The sequence below is a fragment of the Lonchura striata genome, chromosome 12 (assembly GCF_050655825.1).
Source record: "Lonchura striata isolate lonStrDom1 chromosome 12, ASM5065582v1, whole genome shotgun sequence".
NCBI classification, from domain to species: domain Eukaryota; kingdom Metazoa; phylum Chordata; class Aves; order Passeriformes; family Estrildidae; genus Lonchura; species Lonchura striata.
In genome coordinates this window covers 8945281-8959346 of record NC_140714.1, presented here as the reverse complement: position 1 = coordinate 8959346, position 14066 = coordinate 8945281, and the positions used below count along the sequence as shown (strand labels likewise).

At 41.1% G+C, this 14066-nt stretch overlaps 1 protein-coding gene across 1 annotated transcript in view; it reads left to right on the top strand.

Moving 5' to 3' along the window:
• The window catches only part of PRKAR2A (protein kinase cAMP-dependent type II regulatory subunit alpha), a 57484-nt gene extending 44556 nt beyond the window's left edge, over positions 1–12928 (top strand). The window contains exons 6-11 of the mRNA XM_021531009.4: positions 1870–2023; positions 5174–5275; positions 7068–7142; positions 9570–9635; positions 10373–10511; positions 11016–12928. Of these exons, the coding sequence (XP_021386684.1) occupies positions 1870–2023; positions 5174–5275; positions 7068–7142; positions 9570–9635; positions 10373–10511; positions 11016–11149 (670 nt within the window). The 3' untranslated portion in view covers positions 11150–12928. The remainder of the gene's footprint in view (positions 1–1869; positions 2024–5173; positions 5276–7067; positions 7143–9569; positions 9636–10372; positions 10512–11015) is intronic.
• Positions 12929–14066: the final 1138 nt, after the last annotated feature.

The following is a 14066-nucleotide window of genomic DNA, read 5'->3' as shown; positions in this document are numbered from 1 at the left end:
TGCAGTTAGGAATTTTCAGTCCTTTCTCTCTTTCCAGTCTTCCTCCACCTCCCACACACTTATTTTTTCATGCAAAAGAATAGCAGAGTAGTGGGCCTTATGGAAAACCCCAATGTTTCCACTTGTGTGCAAGTGTAAATTCTGAGGACTCCAGCTGTTCCATGAGTAGGCATGTCTTGTTACTCCCAAGTAATTAATGCCTAAATATTAATGCCTAAAATAAATTCCTGAAGATTAGTTTGTTTCTGTCTAAATGAACAGTGACTTTGTGTTCTGGCCTTTTTTTCCTAAAGCCTTGCAACACTTCCTCACCAGGTGGCTCGTGTCCGAGTGTCCGTCACCATGCGAGAGGGGCAGCAGGCAGGGCAGGTGCAGCCTGAGGATGCAGCAGGTGCTCAGTGCCCTGTGCATGGAGGGGAGAGCTCAGGGGGGTGTGTTCATTGCATGGCTGAACGTGGGACACTGATTGCTGCTGAGGAGGCACCTGCAGGGTCTGTGCTGATTGAGCAGTCATCACTCAGGAGGGGCAGCATTGGCCTCTGCTGCCTCTTGGCACAGACTGATCCACAGTCTTGCTGAGCTGCCCTCCTCTGGTTTTTTTGCCTTTTTTTTGCCTGAAGGTTTTATATTTTTTCATGTCAGTACTTTTCACTTGAGTCCTTGAGCTCATAACGATTACCATCTCAACAATTACACTTCAGTCTGTTTTTATTCTTCTTATCTTGCAGGGCTTTAGTTCATGGACTCTCTCACAGCTCAGCAACCGTTTTCTCAATAAAGCTGAGCCAAGGTCAAGCAGTGTTGCATCACCAGATTAGTCCTTGGGCCAAAGACAGCTGAATGTTTGACTGAAGGCTGTTACATGGCTATAGTTATTTGGAAATAAATGGCACTAGTAAGGGACTTTCAGGCTGAAGGATGGGAAGAAGTTGTTGCTTTTGCTTAAGCTGTTCACATCTGGCTCTTCCAGATCAAAAAGAGCAACTCTGAAGATTGTTGCCTCTGGTGCCTCTCAGAGAATCATTAAATAGATATCAGACATTACAAGAATTAGTGACACTTTCCATCAACACTAATCCTTTTCTGGTTTACTTTTAGTATGCTGTTGGTTTCTTACTCTCTTAGGTGCGAGTAAGCAGTAGAGTATAAATGTCTGGTAGGATTGTTGTGCAGTCTCATGTGCCTTCCTTTCTGACCTAGTACCATTTCTGGTAATTCATTTTCTTGGGTAACTAGTGATGTTGTGGGATATAATACCATTTTTGGTATTTTTATAATACCATTTACCATTTAACATTTTCTGTTCAGAGATCTTGGCTAGATATCAGCATGCTTAGAGCATCTTGGGGTTATGATATACATATACCCTGAAGCAGGAGTTGAGACAAACCCATAGTAGTGGGTGAGCAGTTGGCTTGAGTGTGTCCCAAAGGTCCTGCAGCAGTGCTGACACTGAGAAAATGGATAGAGATGGATCTGAGTCACTCTAGAGGCCTCACTGGGTAACACACATGCTTTGAAATGTCACTATTAAAGATGATGAGACTACTTCTCACCCTGGCCAGAACAGCAATGTCAAAATATTGTGCAGAGGAAACCAGGTAGATCCTGCCCATATCTATCAGGAGTGAAATGCTTTAGTAAGAGACAATTATTGTGAAAATCGTATAGATAGAAATGCTTTAGTAAGAGACAATTATTGCTTAAATAGTACAGATAGAAGCAGTCAAGAATTAGGCAGTTGGAAAGCTCAAAAAGTTCCATCTCACACAGCAATAAAAGGACTATTTGTGTAACAGCAAAAACTTGTTCTCAAGATTTGTACCGGGAGGTTGTCTAATAAAAAGTGTTTATTCTGTTGTTTTCCAGAGGAGTGTATGATATTGTTGTAGCAAAAGACAACCAGTCTCGCTGTGTGGGCCGCTACGATAATCACGGCAGTTTTGGGGAGCTGGCCTTGATGTACAACACTCCTAGAGCTGCCACCATTGTTGCCACAACAGAAGGAGCCCTTTGGGGACTGGTAAGGAAAGGAAGTTGCTCTCATATGCATAATATTTTAAGCACTACCTCACCGTGTCCAGAGCTTCTCTTGACAGAGCTCCTCTGCTCATAGGTGTTTTGTCAGGATCTGCTATCTCATCTCCTGGCATGACAGATCCATTGTGCAGATCTTTCTGGCTGACTTTCTGGAACAACTTGTCTGTAAAAACTCTGTCACTGGTTCTATCTGTCCCTTTAGTTTTGCTTTTACTGTAATTGTGGCTTTTGTTAGTGGGGAAGAGAAACCTCCTGGTTTTGTTTTCATCCTTCAGGGGACAGTGGAGGCATTAAAGCACTTTTGTTTAGGGGGGTGGGGAGGGGAAATAATATCTAAATTATGTTCTTCATTTTCAACTCACCTTCTTACCACTTTGTCTCTTAAGGGAATAGGAATGTGTTAAATGCTTTCTTGAGGACGTTAGTGATTTGAAGAGGTCAGAAAACTGCCCAAAGCTTTGTTTTCCTTCACAATAAACTGTCGTTCTGTTACCTTGGAAGAGGTTCTCGGGTCAGCATGCCCTATGAGATGCCGAGCTAAATGATGGTGTTGCTTTGTCTCTAGCCCAGCAGTGCTGCATGTGAAGCTGCAGCCATTAGTTTCCTTTTTTAGTTCTTTTCCCTGCACTATTTGGATGGGGTTATTTTCCCAGTGCTCTCTTACTCATCTGTGAGGGTTGGCATAATGAGAGGATTGTGTTATCAGCAGAGGCTTTGAAGCCACAAGTGCTGTGTGCTGTGCCCCGGGCTCCTGGGCAGCTGTGGCTGGGGGCTGCCTTGTGCTGTGGCCCTGATTGTAGCCCTGATAAGCTGCTGCCCACGGCTGTTCCTGCAATCTCAGTGCTTGCTGGAGATCTGGCTTCCCTTTTATTTGTGACGGGAAAGAAAAGAGTTTGGTAAATCAGCCAGGCAGTAATGTCAGAATCTCATTTCTGGAGGAAGGCAGAACAAAGCAGCTAGCTACAAACTGAGCTCATTCATAAAAGGAGGAAAATGAGAAGATGATTCTTTGTTCCGGTTTGCCTTCGAAAAGAACTGCACAAATCGGGTTAATTTTGGATTTAGTTTTTCTGGGATTATATTCAATTAATTAGCAAGGTGTAGATAAACAGGGACTTTTTGCTAATCATCTATCCTGTAAATGTTTTATTAACCAAGGCTGCATTTTCCTCTCAAACTTCAGTTATTTCTTCCAGTTACTCTGTTTGTTGCCATGTTTTCATGTACTGTTTTGTCCCTGATGGAATTTAAACATATTTTTATTATTTTATTAGTATGCAGAAGTCATTGCTTAAGCTCTTTGGTTATCTGCCGTTTGGGAAATGTGGATTATTCCTGCTGCATTGCAGGCTTAGGCCAGCAGAAACCTGGAAGGCTCAGGCACAAAGCAGTTATCACAGTGGGTCCCTTCTGGAGGAGGGAATTGTCCTCAGCCTTTGCTGCTGAATGTGTCTGGGGGAAACCTCACGGTCACACACGCTGCCTTCACAGCTCGGCTTTTTTTTGTTCAAATACTGCTGCTTCTCCTCTCACTGATACTCTCAAGCAGGTGAATTCTGATTTTTTTAATGCGTTTACAATCCCTCCACAGTTTCTGTGTCTTTTTGCTGCTCCAAAAACAAATATTTGAAGACAGTTTTACTACTGAAGAATTCCTTTGAAAACAGAAAAAATCCCTTATGCTTTATGATCTCTTTTTCTCCTTTGGATAACAAAAATACCTGTCTTTCATCTTCCTCATCCTTGAACTTTAATGTTCCATTGCTATCATCTCTATAAGTTCTTATTACAAATATTTGCAGCCCGCATCCTTTAAAGATGTCCACTTAAAAATACCTCTTCAACATTTCAAAATGCTGCTGCTTAGGTACCAGGTGATGGTTTTGGGAAGCGGAGGAATGGCTCTTAGGATGTTTCTGGGGGAATTTTTAGGTTGGTGTGGTTTTTTTGTTTGTTTGTTTTTTTTTGTTTTGTTTTAGATTTTTTGGGTTTTTTTTTGGTTGGTTGTTTTTGGGGAGTTTTTTGTGTGTTGTTGTTTTTGTACCATTTTCCTGACCAGATTTCTGCTCCTGTCTCTGTCCTTTATTGATTTTTACATTTAACGGTCCCAAGGTGCAGCTGTGGCTGTGTTGGCGGCTCCCAACGGGGCAGACGCTGAGAGGAGTCCCGGTGTCGGTCCCGGTGCCGGTCCCGGTGCCGGTCCCGGTGCCGGTCCCGGTGCCGGTGCCCGGTCCCGGTCCCGGTGTCGGTCCCGGTGCCGGTCCCGGTGCCCGGTCCCGGTGTCGGTCCCGGTGCCGGTGCCCGGTCCCGGTCCCGGTGTCGGTCCCGGTGCCGGTCCCGGTGTTCGTGCAGCCGCTGGCCCCGCAGCGCCGCCCTGTGGCCGCGGGGCGCAGCGCGGCGGGGCCGGAGGGGATTTCGCCCCCTGCGCCTTTGGCTTCCCCAGCGCGCCCAGCAGTTTTCCATTGCCCCCCAGCAGTTTTCCATTGCCCCCAGCAGTTTTCCATTGCCCCCCAGCAGTTTTTCCTCGCCCCCCAGCATTTTTTCCTCGTGAACACACACATGGCTGGCAGTTAGGAATTGGTCTTTCTAGAAGCTGGCTCTTGGATCTGAGAAGGTGCAGTGAACAAGCCTGTTGCTGTTTGATACTCTGTTCCTGACCTGAGAAGAGTATAAATATCCAACTTTTGAAATCTGTGACTCAAGTAGAGAAGAATCCAATTCAGACTTAATTCTGCAGTTGCCCTAAGAAGTGCTGGAAATGCCAATTTTCACTGGCTTCAGTAGAAAGAGCGAAACTCCTTCATTTGATGCAGAAGCATAAAAGATATATTGGCAAACAAAACCCCAAAACTCAACACAGAAAAACTGTATAAGATAGAATAAAAATTGAATCCCTAAGTGGTTATGTGAGAAGGATCAGGTCTTACTGCTCCCTATTTTTTAATTTGTTATTGCCAGAAGTACTCTTAACAGGAGCTGTTGCAGTCAGCATTGTGATGGATGTGGTATCACTTTAGCAGCTTTTCTCAGCCCTGGCGTTTGCTGTAAATACTTGTCCATGTTTGTCAGTTCTTTAAACAGGGAGCATTTCAGTGAAGAGGAGTAATGTATTTCTATGTGCTGTGTCTTGCAGGATCGAGTGACATTCAGAAGAATTATACTGAAAAACAACGCAAAGAAGAGGAAGACATATGAATTATTTATTGAGTCTGTGCCCCTTCTTAAATCCTTGGAGGTAAAACCTCTCAGAGACATCTACATCAAATTCTTGCATTAGCAGCAGCTCCAGTCAGTGTTCCTGCTGTATCAGAAATCTGTCATTTTGCTTAGAACAAAATACTAAGTGCTGCTTTGGTATCCCATATGCTACACAAATTTGCATTGCTGAAATAGCTTCAGTTTTTTTTTTTTTTTTCCCAGATCCTTTATTCACAATAGTGATTTGCTGATTTTTATCTCAGTCTGATTTTTTAAAAAGTTCTTTACAGGAATAAAAACCCACAAAACAAAAAGCTACCTATATGTATTTCAGGAAACAGGTATCAAAATGCAGTTTGGTGGTCAGGGCTTGTGGTTGCTTGTGAGGGTGTGATATTGAAGTAAGGATACAGTCACTCAGATATTTGGCCTTTATCAGCCAGGAGTGGTTTTAAATTTGATAGAAAGGTGTGGGCTGTTGTAGTCTTGCTTTAAGCTTAACTTTTATTCAGGAGTTAAACTGCTAAAGGGAAGCACTGTGACTTGGGAATGCAGTCACACTGTCCTGTTGGGGTGTGTGGTGCCTGAATTTAGGAACAGTGTGGAAACTGTCCCTTCCATTGGTGCACCCTGTATTGTCAAAGGGCTTTTGGAACTGACCAACCTGCTTTTGCAATAATCTGTTTTTGCCTTAAACCATAATTTAACTTTCCTTATCATAAAAAAAAAAAAAACACTTTCCAGCATTAATCTTTAGTATTTGAGCTCTTAATCCCTTTGGGAGAAGATTACAAAATTGCAAATATCATTAGGTGTGAACAACAGCCTCTACTATGTATTGTTTTGGACATATGTTGTAGCTGTGGAAGGGATAATTTACAACACCTTCTCTCTCAGTGCCTGGCTTAAACTAGTTCCATCAATGTGACTTTTTTTGAGTGCAGAAATGACTCAAATATTTAAAGATACAGAAAAATAACTCATTAGCACTGGATGGCTTTTTGCATGACACATTGCAGTTGAATCATGCATGGACCAGAATTTGATTTCTCAAAGATAGGCAAGATGAAGGTGCACTTGGGAAATGAATGGATTGATTGCAACTGAATCATCTGCTGAATTTTAACTGTTAGGATTTTCTTCCTTTCTTGGTATGATTTTTTGTGCTGCCCTGAAGCAAAGAAGTTGTTTTGTGGGGTTCTAAATGGGTGGTGGGAAACACTGGAGAGAGCTCATTTCTCCCTTCCTGTTTGTGAAGACTCAGGCATGTTTCCTGGCATGCCAGGGGCTGCCTCCTGCCCTTGCTGCTGGGCATCCTGCAGGGCCTGCTCACAGTTCACAGCCCTTGTCCTTGTCATGTCACCTTCCTCTTCATTCGAGGAATGAGTCCTTGTTTAAGTGTATAGTGGTTAAAATATTTTTTAAATGATTTTTTGGTATTTCTCATTAGAGTTTGTTCTTAGGAAGTTTATAAAATTTTTTGGAGTGTTTCCTTCAAATTTCAAATGGATCTTAAAGAAAGTGATTTTTTTTTCCCCTCCCCTTTACTCTAAACCAGCCAAATCAGATATATTTTGAGTGATCAGACAAGAACAGGGGTGAGACACTAGACGATTTTATTTCTTTGTTGATTGTGGTAGTCTTAAGACCTCTGTGTTGCAGTGCTATGACAGTGTCATTTTGTGGCTTTATAAATTTACACAATTTATAAATTGTGTGTTTGTGTGTCTAGTGAATGTCTGTTCATTTCAGGAGAGGTTACAGAAATTCAGAAGAGTTCATAGAGATAAAGTATAATTGATTATTATTTTTAATTTTCTTTGTTCCAGCCATCAGAGAGAATGAAGATAGTGGATGTTATAGGAGAGAAAGTGTATCAAGATGGGGAACGTATAATTTCTCAGGTAATTGTAATCTAAACTTCTCTTTATCATTTGCCTTTCTGTGCTTCTGTTTTTTCTGTTTGGAATTGACTTGCAGAGTTCTATTACTTGGACCAACTTGGCATTTATTCTTTTAATATTTCTGATTTATTTAACCACTTCTTGAATGTTTGGGGAATAGACAGTATTTATTTTGCTGCAAATTTATTCTATTACTTTAGCCTCATGGTATTTCTTCTCTCATCTATGTTTTATAAGTACTCTTTGCAAGGATTCAAGATGAGTGTGCCTTCAGAAGATGAAATTAAATGTCTATGCAGTTTTCTATTAAATCCTCCATGCAGAGCTTTCCTAGGCCCCTATGACCAGATTAAACAGGGAGCCACTATATCTAAGAATCCATCAGGGTTAATTGAAACCATTGTTTTTTTCTTGTGCTTTCCTGAGGTATTTTAGTGGTTTGGTTTCAGCTGAGTCCTTTAGTGGGGAATGTTTTGTCTGCTGCAGTAGATCAAGGCTGGGGTGGTAGAACATGAAGCTGGATAAACTCAAGCTATAGCTGTTTGATTTTTTTTTTTTTTTTTTTTTGGGCTGTGACAGAAATAGCTTTTTGGAACACTGTTACAGACACTGGAATTTTGCATCAAATTTGGCTGTGGGTTACTGTGTTGTAAAGGTGCTCTAGTTCAAATAAAAGTTAATGCAAGAAAGGCTTACCTGAAACTGCAGGTTTTTGGTTACAATGTTGTTCGTGTTGTACAGACAGAATATAGACAGAATATGACTCCTTGATAGTGTTGTATAGACAGAATATGACTCCTTGATAGTGTCTTGAATAATTGATCATTTTGAATGTCAGATAACTGAATATAGGAAACAAATTTGCTGATAACTGTCAAATTACTTCATTCAGTTTTTAAAGTTGAAACTCTTTTTGCTTAAGACCCTGAGAAAATTGAACTCTCAGTAAAATCAGAGCTTATAAATCAGTATCAAAACCGGGAATTCATACTGTCAGTGATCCAATTACACAGCTGGTTTTATTATTTTTTAATAACTGAATTAAGGGCAAGGATGTAATTATCCTTAAAAGGAGGATTAATAGTTTGGATAGGTCTGGGTGATGGTAGTACAGTGCTAGAGACAATGAAATTCTGTGCTTGGAAAAGATATGATAACTTTTATATTAAAGCAGTTGCATCAATACCAGGAACCTCTTTTCCTTTGTGAGTAATTTAAAATTTTAATTACTTTCCCGTAATTTGACCCTTCATTAAGGGCAGTAAGCTTTAAAGCACTTGAAAATTGTTAGTAGTGCTATGAGGGTGTCTCCCAATCAGTTTGTTTCCATTCTTTTTAAAAATAAAGTGCTCTTTCAGCCGTTACTCTTTCAGAAGTTAGCTTTGAGCGTTATTTCATGCTGTGACAGTTGGCAATGGTAAATGAAAAGTTTTTACTGCGTGGCTTACAACCATCCCCAGGCAGCTTAGTTAAAGACCTAATTTCTTCTATAACTCCATGTTTCAATCTGGCATCATCTTCTCCCAGCCCATGTTTCATATTCAAGTTACAACCATTTCTCTCCATCCTTCTCACCACATTTATCTCCTTGACCACTTGATTTAATGTCAGATTTCTCTCTCCTCGCTTAGTTTCAGGTTTTTCTGGTGAGCTGCTCCCATTCCCTTATCAGTTCCTTTTTCAGCCTTTGTCTCCCTGAAGCCTTTAGTCCTTTGCTTTTGGTTTGTAGCAGGAGGCCTCCACTCTGATTTCCAGTCCTATACCAGGCCTACAGGGGCAAATATAGAGAAGAGAGGTCCTTTCTGTCACAGATAAAACTTTTAAAATTATAAAGTGCTGGTGAAGCTCTACAGAGCAGATGTTAACTGGGATAACTTGAAAATTTTAAATATTATGTGGTTGAGGGACATGTGAAAAATGTTCTAGAACCTCTCACAGAATGACAGAATAGTTGAGGTTGGAAGGGACCCCTGGAAGTCACCGTGTCCAGCCCCTCTGCTCAAGCAGGCCCAGGGAGAGTTTAATGGCACCTTATTCCTGCTGAAAGAAACAGTCACTCAATCCCTGATTTATTAAAATTTGCTTCTGAAAATTCTAGGTTCTGCTTAGTTTCACTAACTATTGCCTACTTTGATCGGGATCAGAAGATTTTCATTTAAGTGATTTTGCTAAATATCATCAATCTCCTTTGTGTTTTCCTTTCCTCCTGCCCCCTTACTGAATGATGTGTACTAATATTTCCTTCCCTCTGGGCTCCTCTGGTGTTATTACTCAACCAGCCACCTTTTAATGTTAAGAATCTGAGTATTTGTCAATTCTAACAGATTTCTGCAGAAGGCCTAGTTTAAAGTGAGTGCTTTAATACTATTTATACACACTTTCACAGTCAAGTAAAAAATAATTTATTTTAGCTTTTATTCTTCACAGGGCGACAAAGCAGACTGTTTTTACATTGTAGAATCTGGAGAAGTAAAAATCTTGATTAAAAGCAAGGTGAGTTCAAATTGAGCAATTAGGCTTTGTATTAATCAATCCTTGATTTGACTGATTATACAGGAGATGTGAAAAAGCCCACCCTGAGTTATTGTAACATATTGTTTTATGATCTTGATCATCGTTATTCGTGTGATGTAGGTTGTAGACTCCCATATCTGTTCTGCAGCAGCCAGAAGTCATTTTACTAAAGTGGCAAGGTCTTTTGCTTCTGTCTGCTACTCTGCAAAGTAACCTGTTATATGAGAGACTGAGAGAGCCTGCAGCTCAACCCATCCCATCCCTTCCCACACTGATACACTTTCCCTGGCCTTAAGGGTGGAGATAAAACTTTCCTTCCATGATTGTAGAGACTGCACATTACAAAGTGCGGGGTCTGTTATCTTTAGTGACATATTTGATGTTGGCATTTGCATGGGTCTCTGTACATTCTGAAGCAGCCAGGGGAACAGCTTCTGGTGCGTGATAAAGCCTGCCTTAGGCTACGTAACAACAGTTCCCAAAGCTGTAGCAGTAGATACCTGTTTGTCTCAAGACTTGTGGGCTGGCACACATTTTTCTTACCAAACTTCCAGTTGAACATGGTGTTGAGGCATTCTGCCATGACTTGGGAGTCACTAGTTTGAAGGCCTGAAACCATGGAGCTGTTGCACATTTGTAAAGTATCTGGGATTATTAACTGTAGGCTTGGAAAGGACAAAGCTGTGTGCAAATAATGAAACTGCACTGTTTGACAGACTATGACGAGTAAAGAGGCTAATCAAGAAGTGGAGATTGCCCGGTGTCACAGAGGGCAGTATTTTGGAGAGCTTGCACTTGTTACCAACAAACCCAGAGCAGCCTCTGCCTATGCTGTTGGGGAGGTCAAATGTTTAGGTAAGCAGATGGTCGGTGTTTCTGGTCATCCTTTTCTGTTCTTTGCTTGTCTCATGGACCATACTTGAGCGAGCAGCCATTCAAAACCCAGCAACATTTTGGTAACTGGCAGTCAGATTCCTGAAGCTGGCGGCATGGGTTGGAGTGGAGCTCCAAGTGGAAGCTGGAGAAGCACTGCTGCTTCCTCATGGCTGATTTTCTGTTTTCTATGTGTGTGGCCTGTACTTGTTTGGCACACATAGCCTTCAGGTCATCTTTTAATACCACTGTGGTGTGTATTTGGCTTCTGTGTTTATCTTTGAGATCAGCTTTGTATTTCATTAATCTTGTTTCTCAAATAAGAGTAGAGAAATCGGAAACATGATTTCTGTTTCTGTGGTTTCTTTTGAAGCCTCAGCCCTAAGTGGGTTGAACTGAAGGTCTGTGTTTTGAGTTGAAAAGCTAGATTGGTATTTGGTGTCCTTTTTGACAAACAGTCTTGTTTTCACCTCTGTTCCATTACAGTCATGGATGTGCAAGCATTTGAGAGGTTGCTTGGACCCTGCATGGACATTATGAAGAGGAATATAACACATTACGAGGAGCAACTGGTGGCAATGTTTGGCTCTAGCATGGACCTGATGGATCCAGGGAATTAGGCACAGGGTACCTCAATGCCTTCTTAGTTCAAGACACAGAAAAGCCTCCTATCAGCAACACAACTCACAAGGACAACGGACACTACGGAACAGTTACTGCTGCTGTTTTCTTGGGCATTTTAGAAACCATAAACAAGTCTCAGCACAGATGGATTGCTCACTCCTCCCTGCCTCCACTTTGCTGCTGATACTTCATTATTAGACCTAGATTAAAGATGATTCTAACCCTATGTTCACTTACTTGGTTCAGAATGGCGTCTGTCCAACAGTTCAAGTGCCTGATACGAAACCCAAAGTGTGCAAGACATAGAAGCCTCCTTCCTTCCTGGTGTTACTGTCGGGGTAAATTGTCCCTTCAGATTCTGTAGTGGGAGGCTGCCTGTTCTGCAGAGGCAGCCTGTGGAATACAAGCCTTTTATGGGCTGATTACCTTCATCTGATGCTTTCCTTACACAATGTCAAATTTGCTTTTAATTGTAGCATCTGGGTTTGAAGTTAAAGTATCAATGGAACCAATGAATAAGATGGCACTGAAGTTTTGGTCCACCTGCTGAAAGCAGCATGTAATAAATATAGAGAACTCTTTAAACCAAGTAAACTGAGCTGGGGACATGGGAGAGTCTGCTTAGAAACCAGATGCAGAAAACGTATTTTAAGTGTTTTCTGAGCAGCAAAGAAAATTGGTTTACTCTATGCTGTCCAACAAAGTGCAGTGGTTCAGATCAAATGGCCTGAAAGTGTCATAATTGTTATCTCCCCAAATTTGCTCCTTGTTCCTGACACTCAGTACATTTTGTTGTGGTGAGATAACAATATATGACCTTCTCTTGCTTACGGAGATCCTTTGTACTGCTACATTTCCCAGGGTGGAGTTGTTGACTGGGTCAGTTTTAAAGCTTTTTAAGGAGGTGAATGTTTTCTGATTTAAATGAAGACTACTTCTGTACTTGTTTACAGGAGCTTCCCCTAGTCCTAACATTTCACAGTATTTTAACTTCATTAGACACTTGAATGCTTCCAAATACCACGTTGATTTGCTAAAGTTTTCAAAAGTTGGCAACATTTGACTTTGTAAAGCAAATGTCTTTTGCTAACTACGCAGTTGGTGTGTTTGAGGAGTCTTTTTGGTTTAGGTGATAACTAAGCTAATGATGTTTATCTAAAATACCTGTTAAATTTGCAGCATTTATTAGGTAGATTCTGTTTCTATAGCTTTAAGGACCTTAATTGGCATATGGCTGAGATTTTATCAGGGTATTATCTAAATAAGAATCAGACCACGAAGAGGACATTTTTATGGTGTTCAAACAGACTATATATACTAAGACATTGAATTTGGAGGTAATAAATCTAATGACCCTTTGAGTTTGCATTCTTCCACAGCTCATGCAAAACATATTGGTGTTTTATGGGGTTATAAAATTTTAATAGTGAATACTAGTGTAACAGAACTTGCTCTTTTTATTCATGGCCATGTAAGCAAGAATGGAAGGATGCTAATCTTGAATTCCTGCTTTTAGTTATCACAGTGGACATTTCTCTAAGGCATGAGATACTTAGCAGCAACTCTTAAATTGATTTCTGGACAGTTTCTCCCCCATAGTGGATGAGCTCCTCCCATTTCCTGCAATATGAGTAAGATGGAAAGTTGATGAATTTGAATGACTGTTGTCCAGTTACTGTAATTGCAGTCATATTTTTATATAATGCAAATGATTTGTAATGGACACCACTGAATTTGGTGTTTCCATATTATTAAAGTTCTGGTCGTGATGTCTAGTGGCTGTTCTAACTGCATGTATTTTAGAACAGGGAATTTCACTTGCTTTCCTGGGCTGTTTCTTTGTCATAAATTACAGCCAAAGAAGCAGCAGGTACTTTTCACTCATGCTTCCAAGGTTTAACACCAAAGACAAAAATAATTGTTTTCATCACAGAATTTAAAAAAACAAACAAAACCCAAACCAAGCCAACAAAAAAAAAGAAGAAAAAAAACCTGAAAAATCTCCACTCATCAGCTCCTTGCAGTGATAGCAGATATAACTTTAAGATACTTGGGGCTCCATGAAAAGAGAGTTTCTGAAACCAGCTCATGACTGTCCTGTGAACCAAACAGGAATTGGTCTCTGAACCAGCCTGAATTTCTGTGCTGTCTAAACTGTCATGTGAGCTGAAATTTGCTGTGAATAATCACCAGCTGGCCTTTGCTGCTCCCAGGCAGAATATCCTCTCCTTTATCCAGGAGAGCCGGGCAGGTTGGGCTGCCTTACAGATGGATTCTTGTTCTGTGCAGGACAGGACTGTGACCTCAGCACAGGCAAACACAGGCAGTTGTCCAAATCTTAACTGAAACCCAGGCAAGGCTGATGTCAGATTCATTAGATATTTCTGCCTCAGAGGCAGAATTTGATGGCTTTTAAAAGTCAAAGGAAAAGACGAGAATATACAAAATATTGTGATCCCATGTGAACAAGAACAAGCTTTTGAAGTTTTATCTTTCTCTGGCCTCCCTGGAGCAATGGCATACTGGGCAGTGCCATCCTGCATCCAGGGTCTGTGCAGCATCACTTTGGTGTAGAGAGGCAGTTGGCTTTGAGCTGAAAGAGAATGAGCTGCTAAGAAGGCTCATCCATTTAAGAACTAAAATGTGCAATGTGCCTGATTCGTTTGGTCTAGTTTAAGCAACCTGCTTGTACAGTTTTGGAGCATGAAGGTAGTGGAAAGAAAGCTTCTTTAGTAAGATACTCGGTATTGCCAGGAATCTGGTTAGAACACCAGCAGTGAGCAAAAGTGGGTGATGTGCAAGTGCTGATACTGAGTCCAGGGAGCAAGTACAGCACCCGTTTGTGACCATCTGCCCCATCCCTGTATCTCAGCTTGTTCCTTTGCACTCTGTTCATTGCAGTTCTTGCAATGA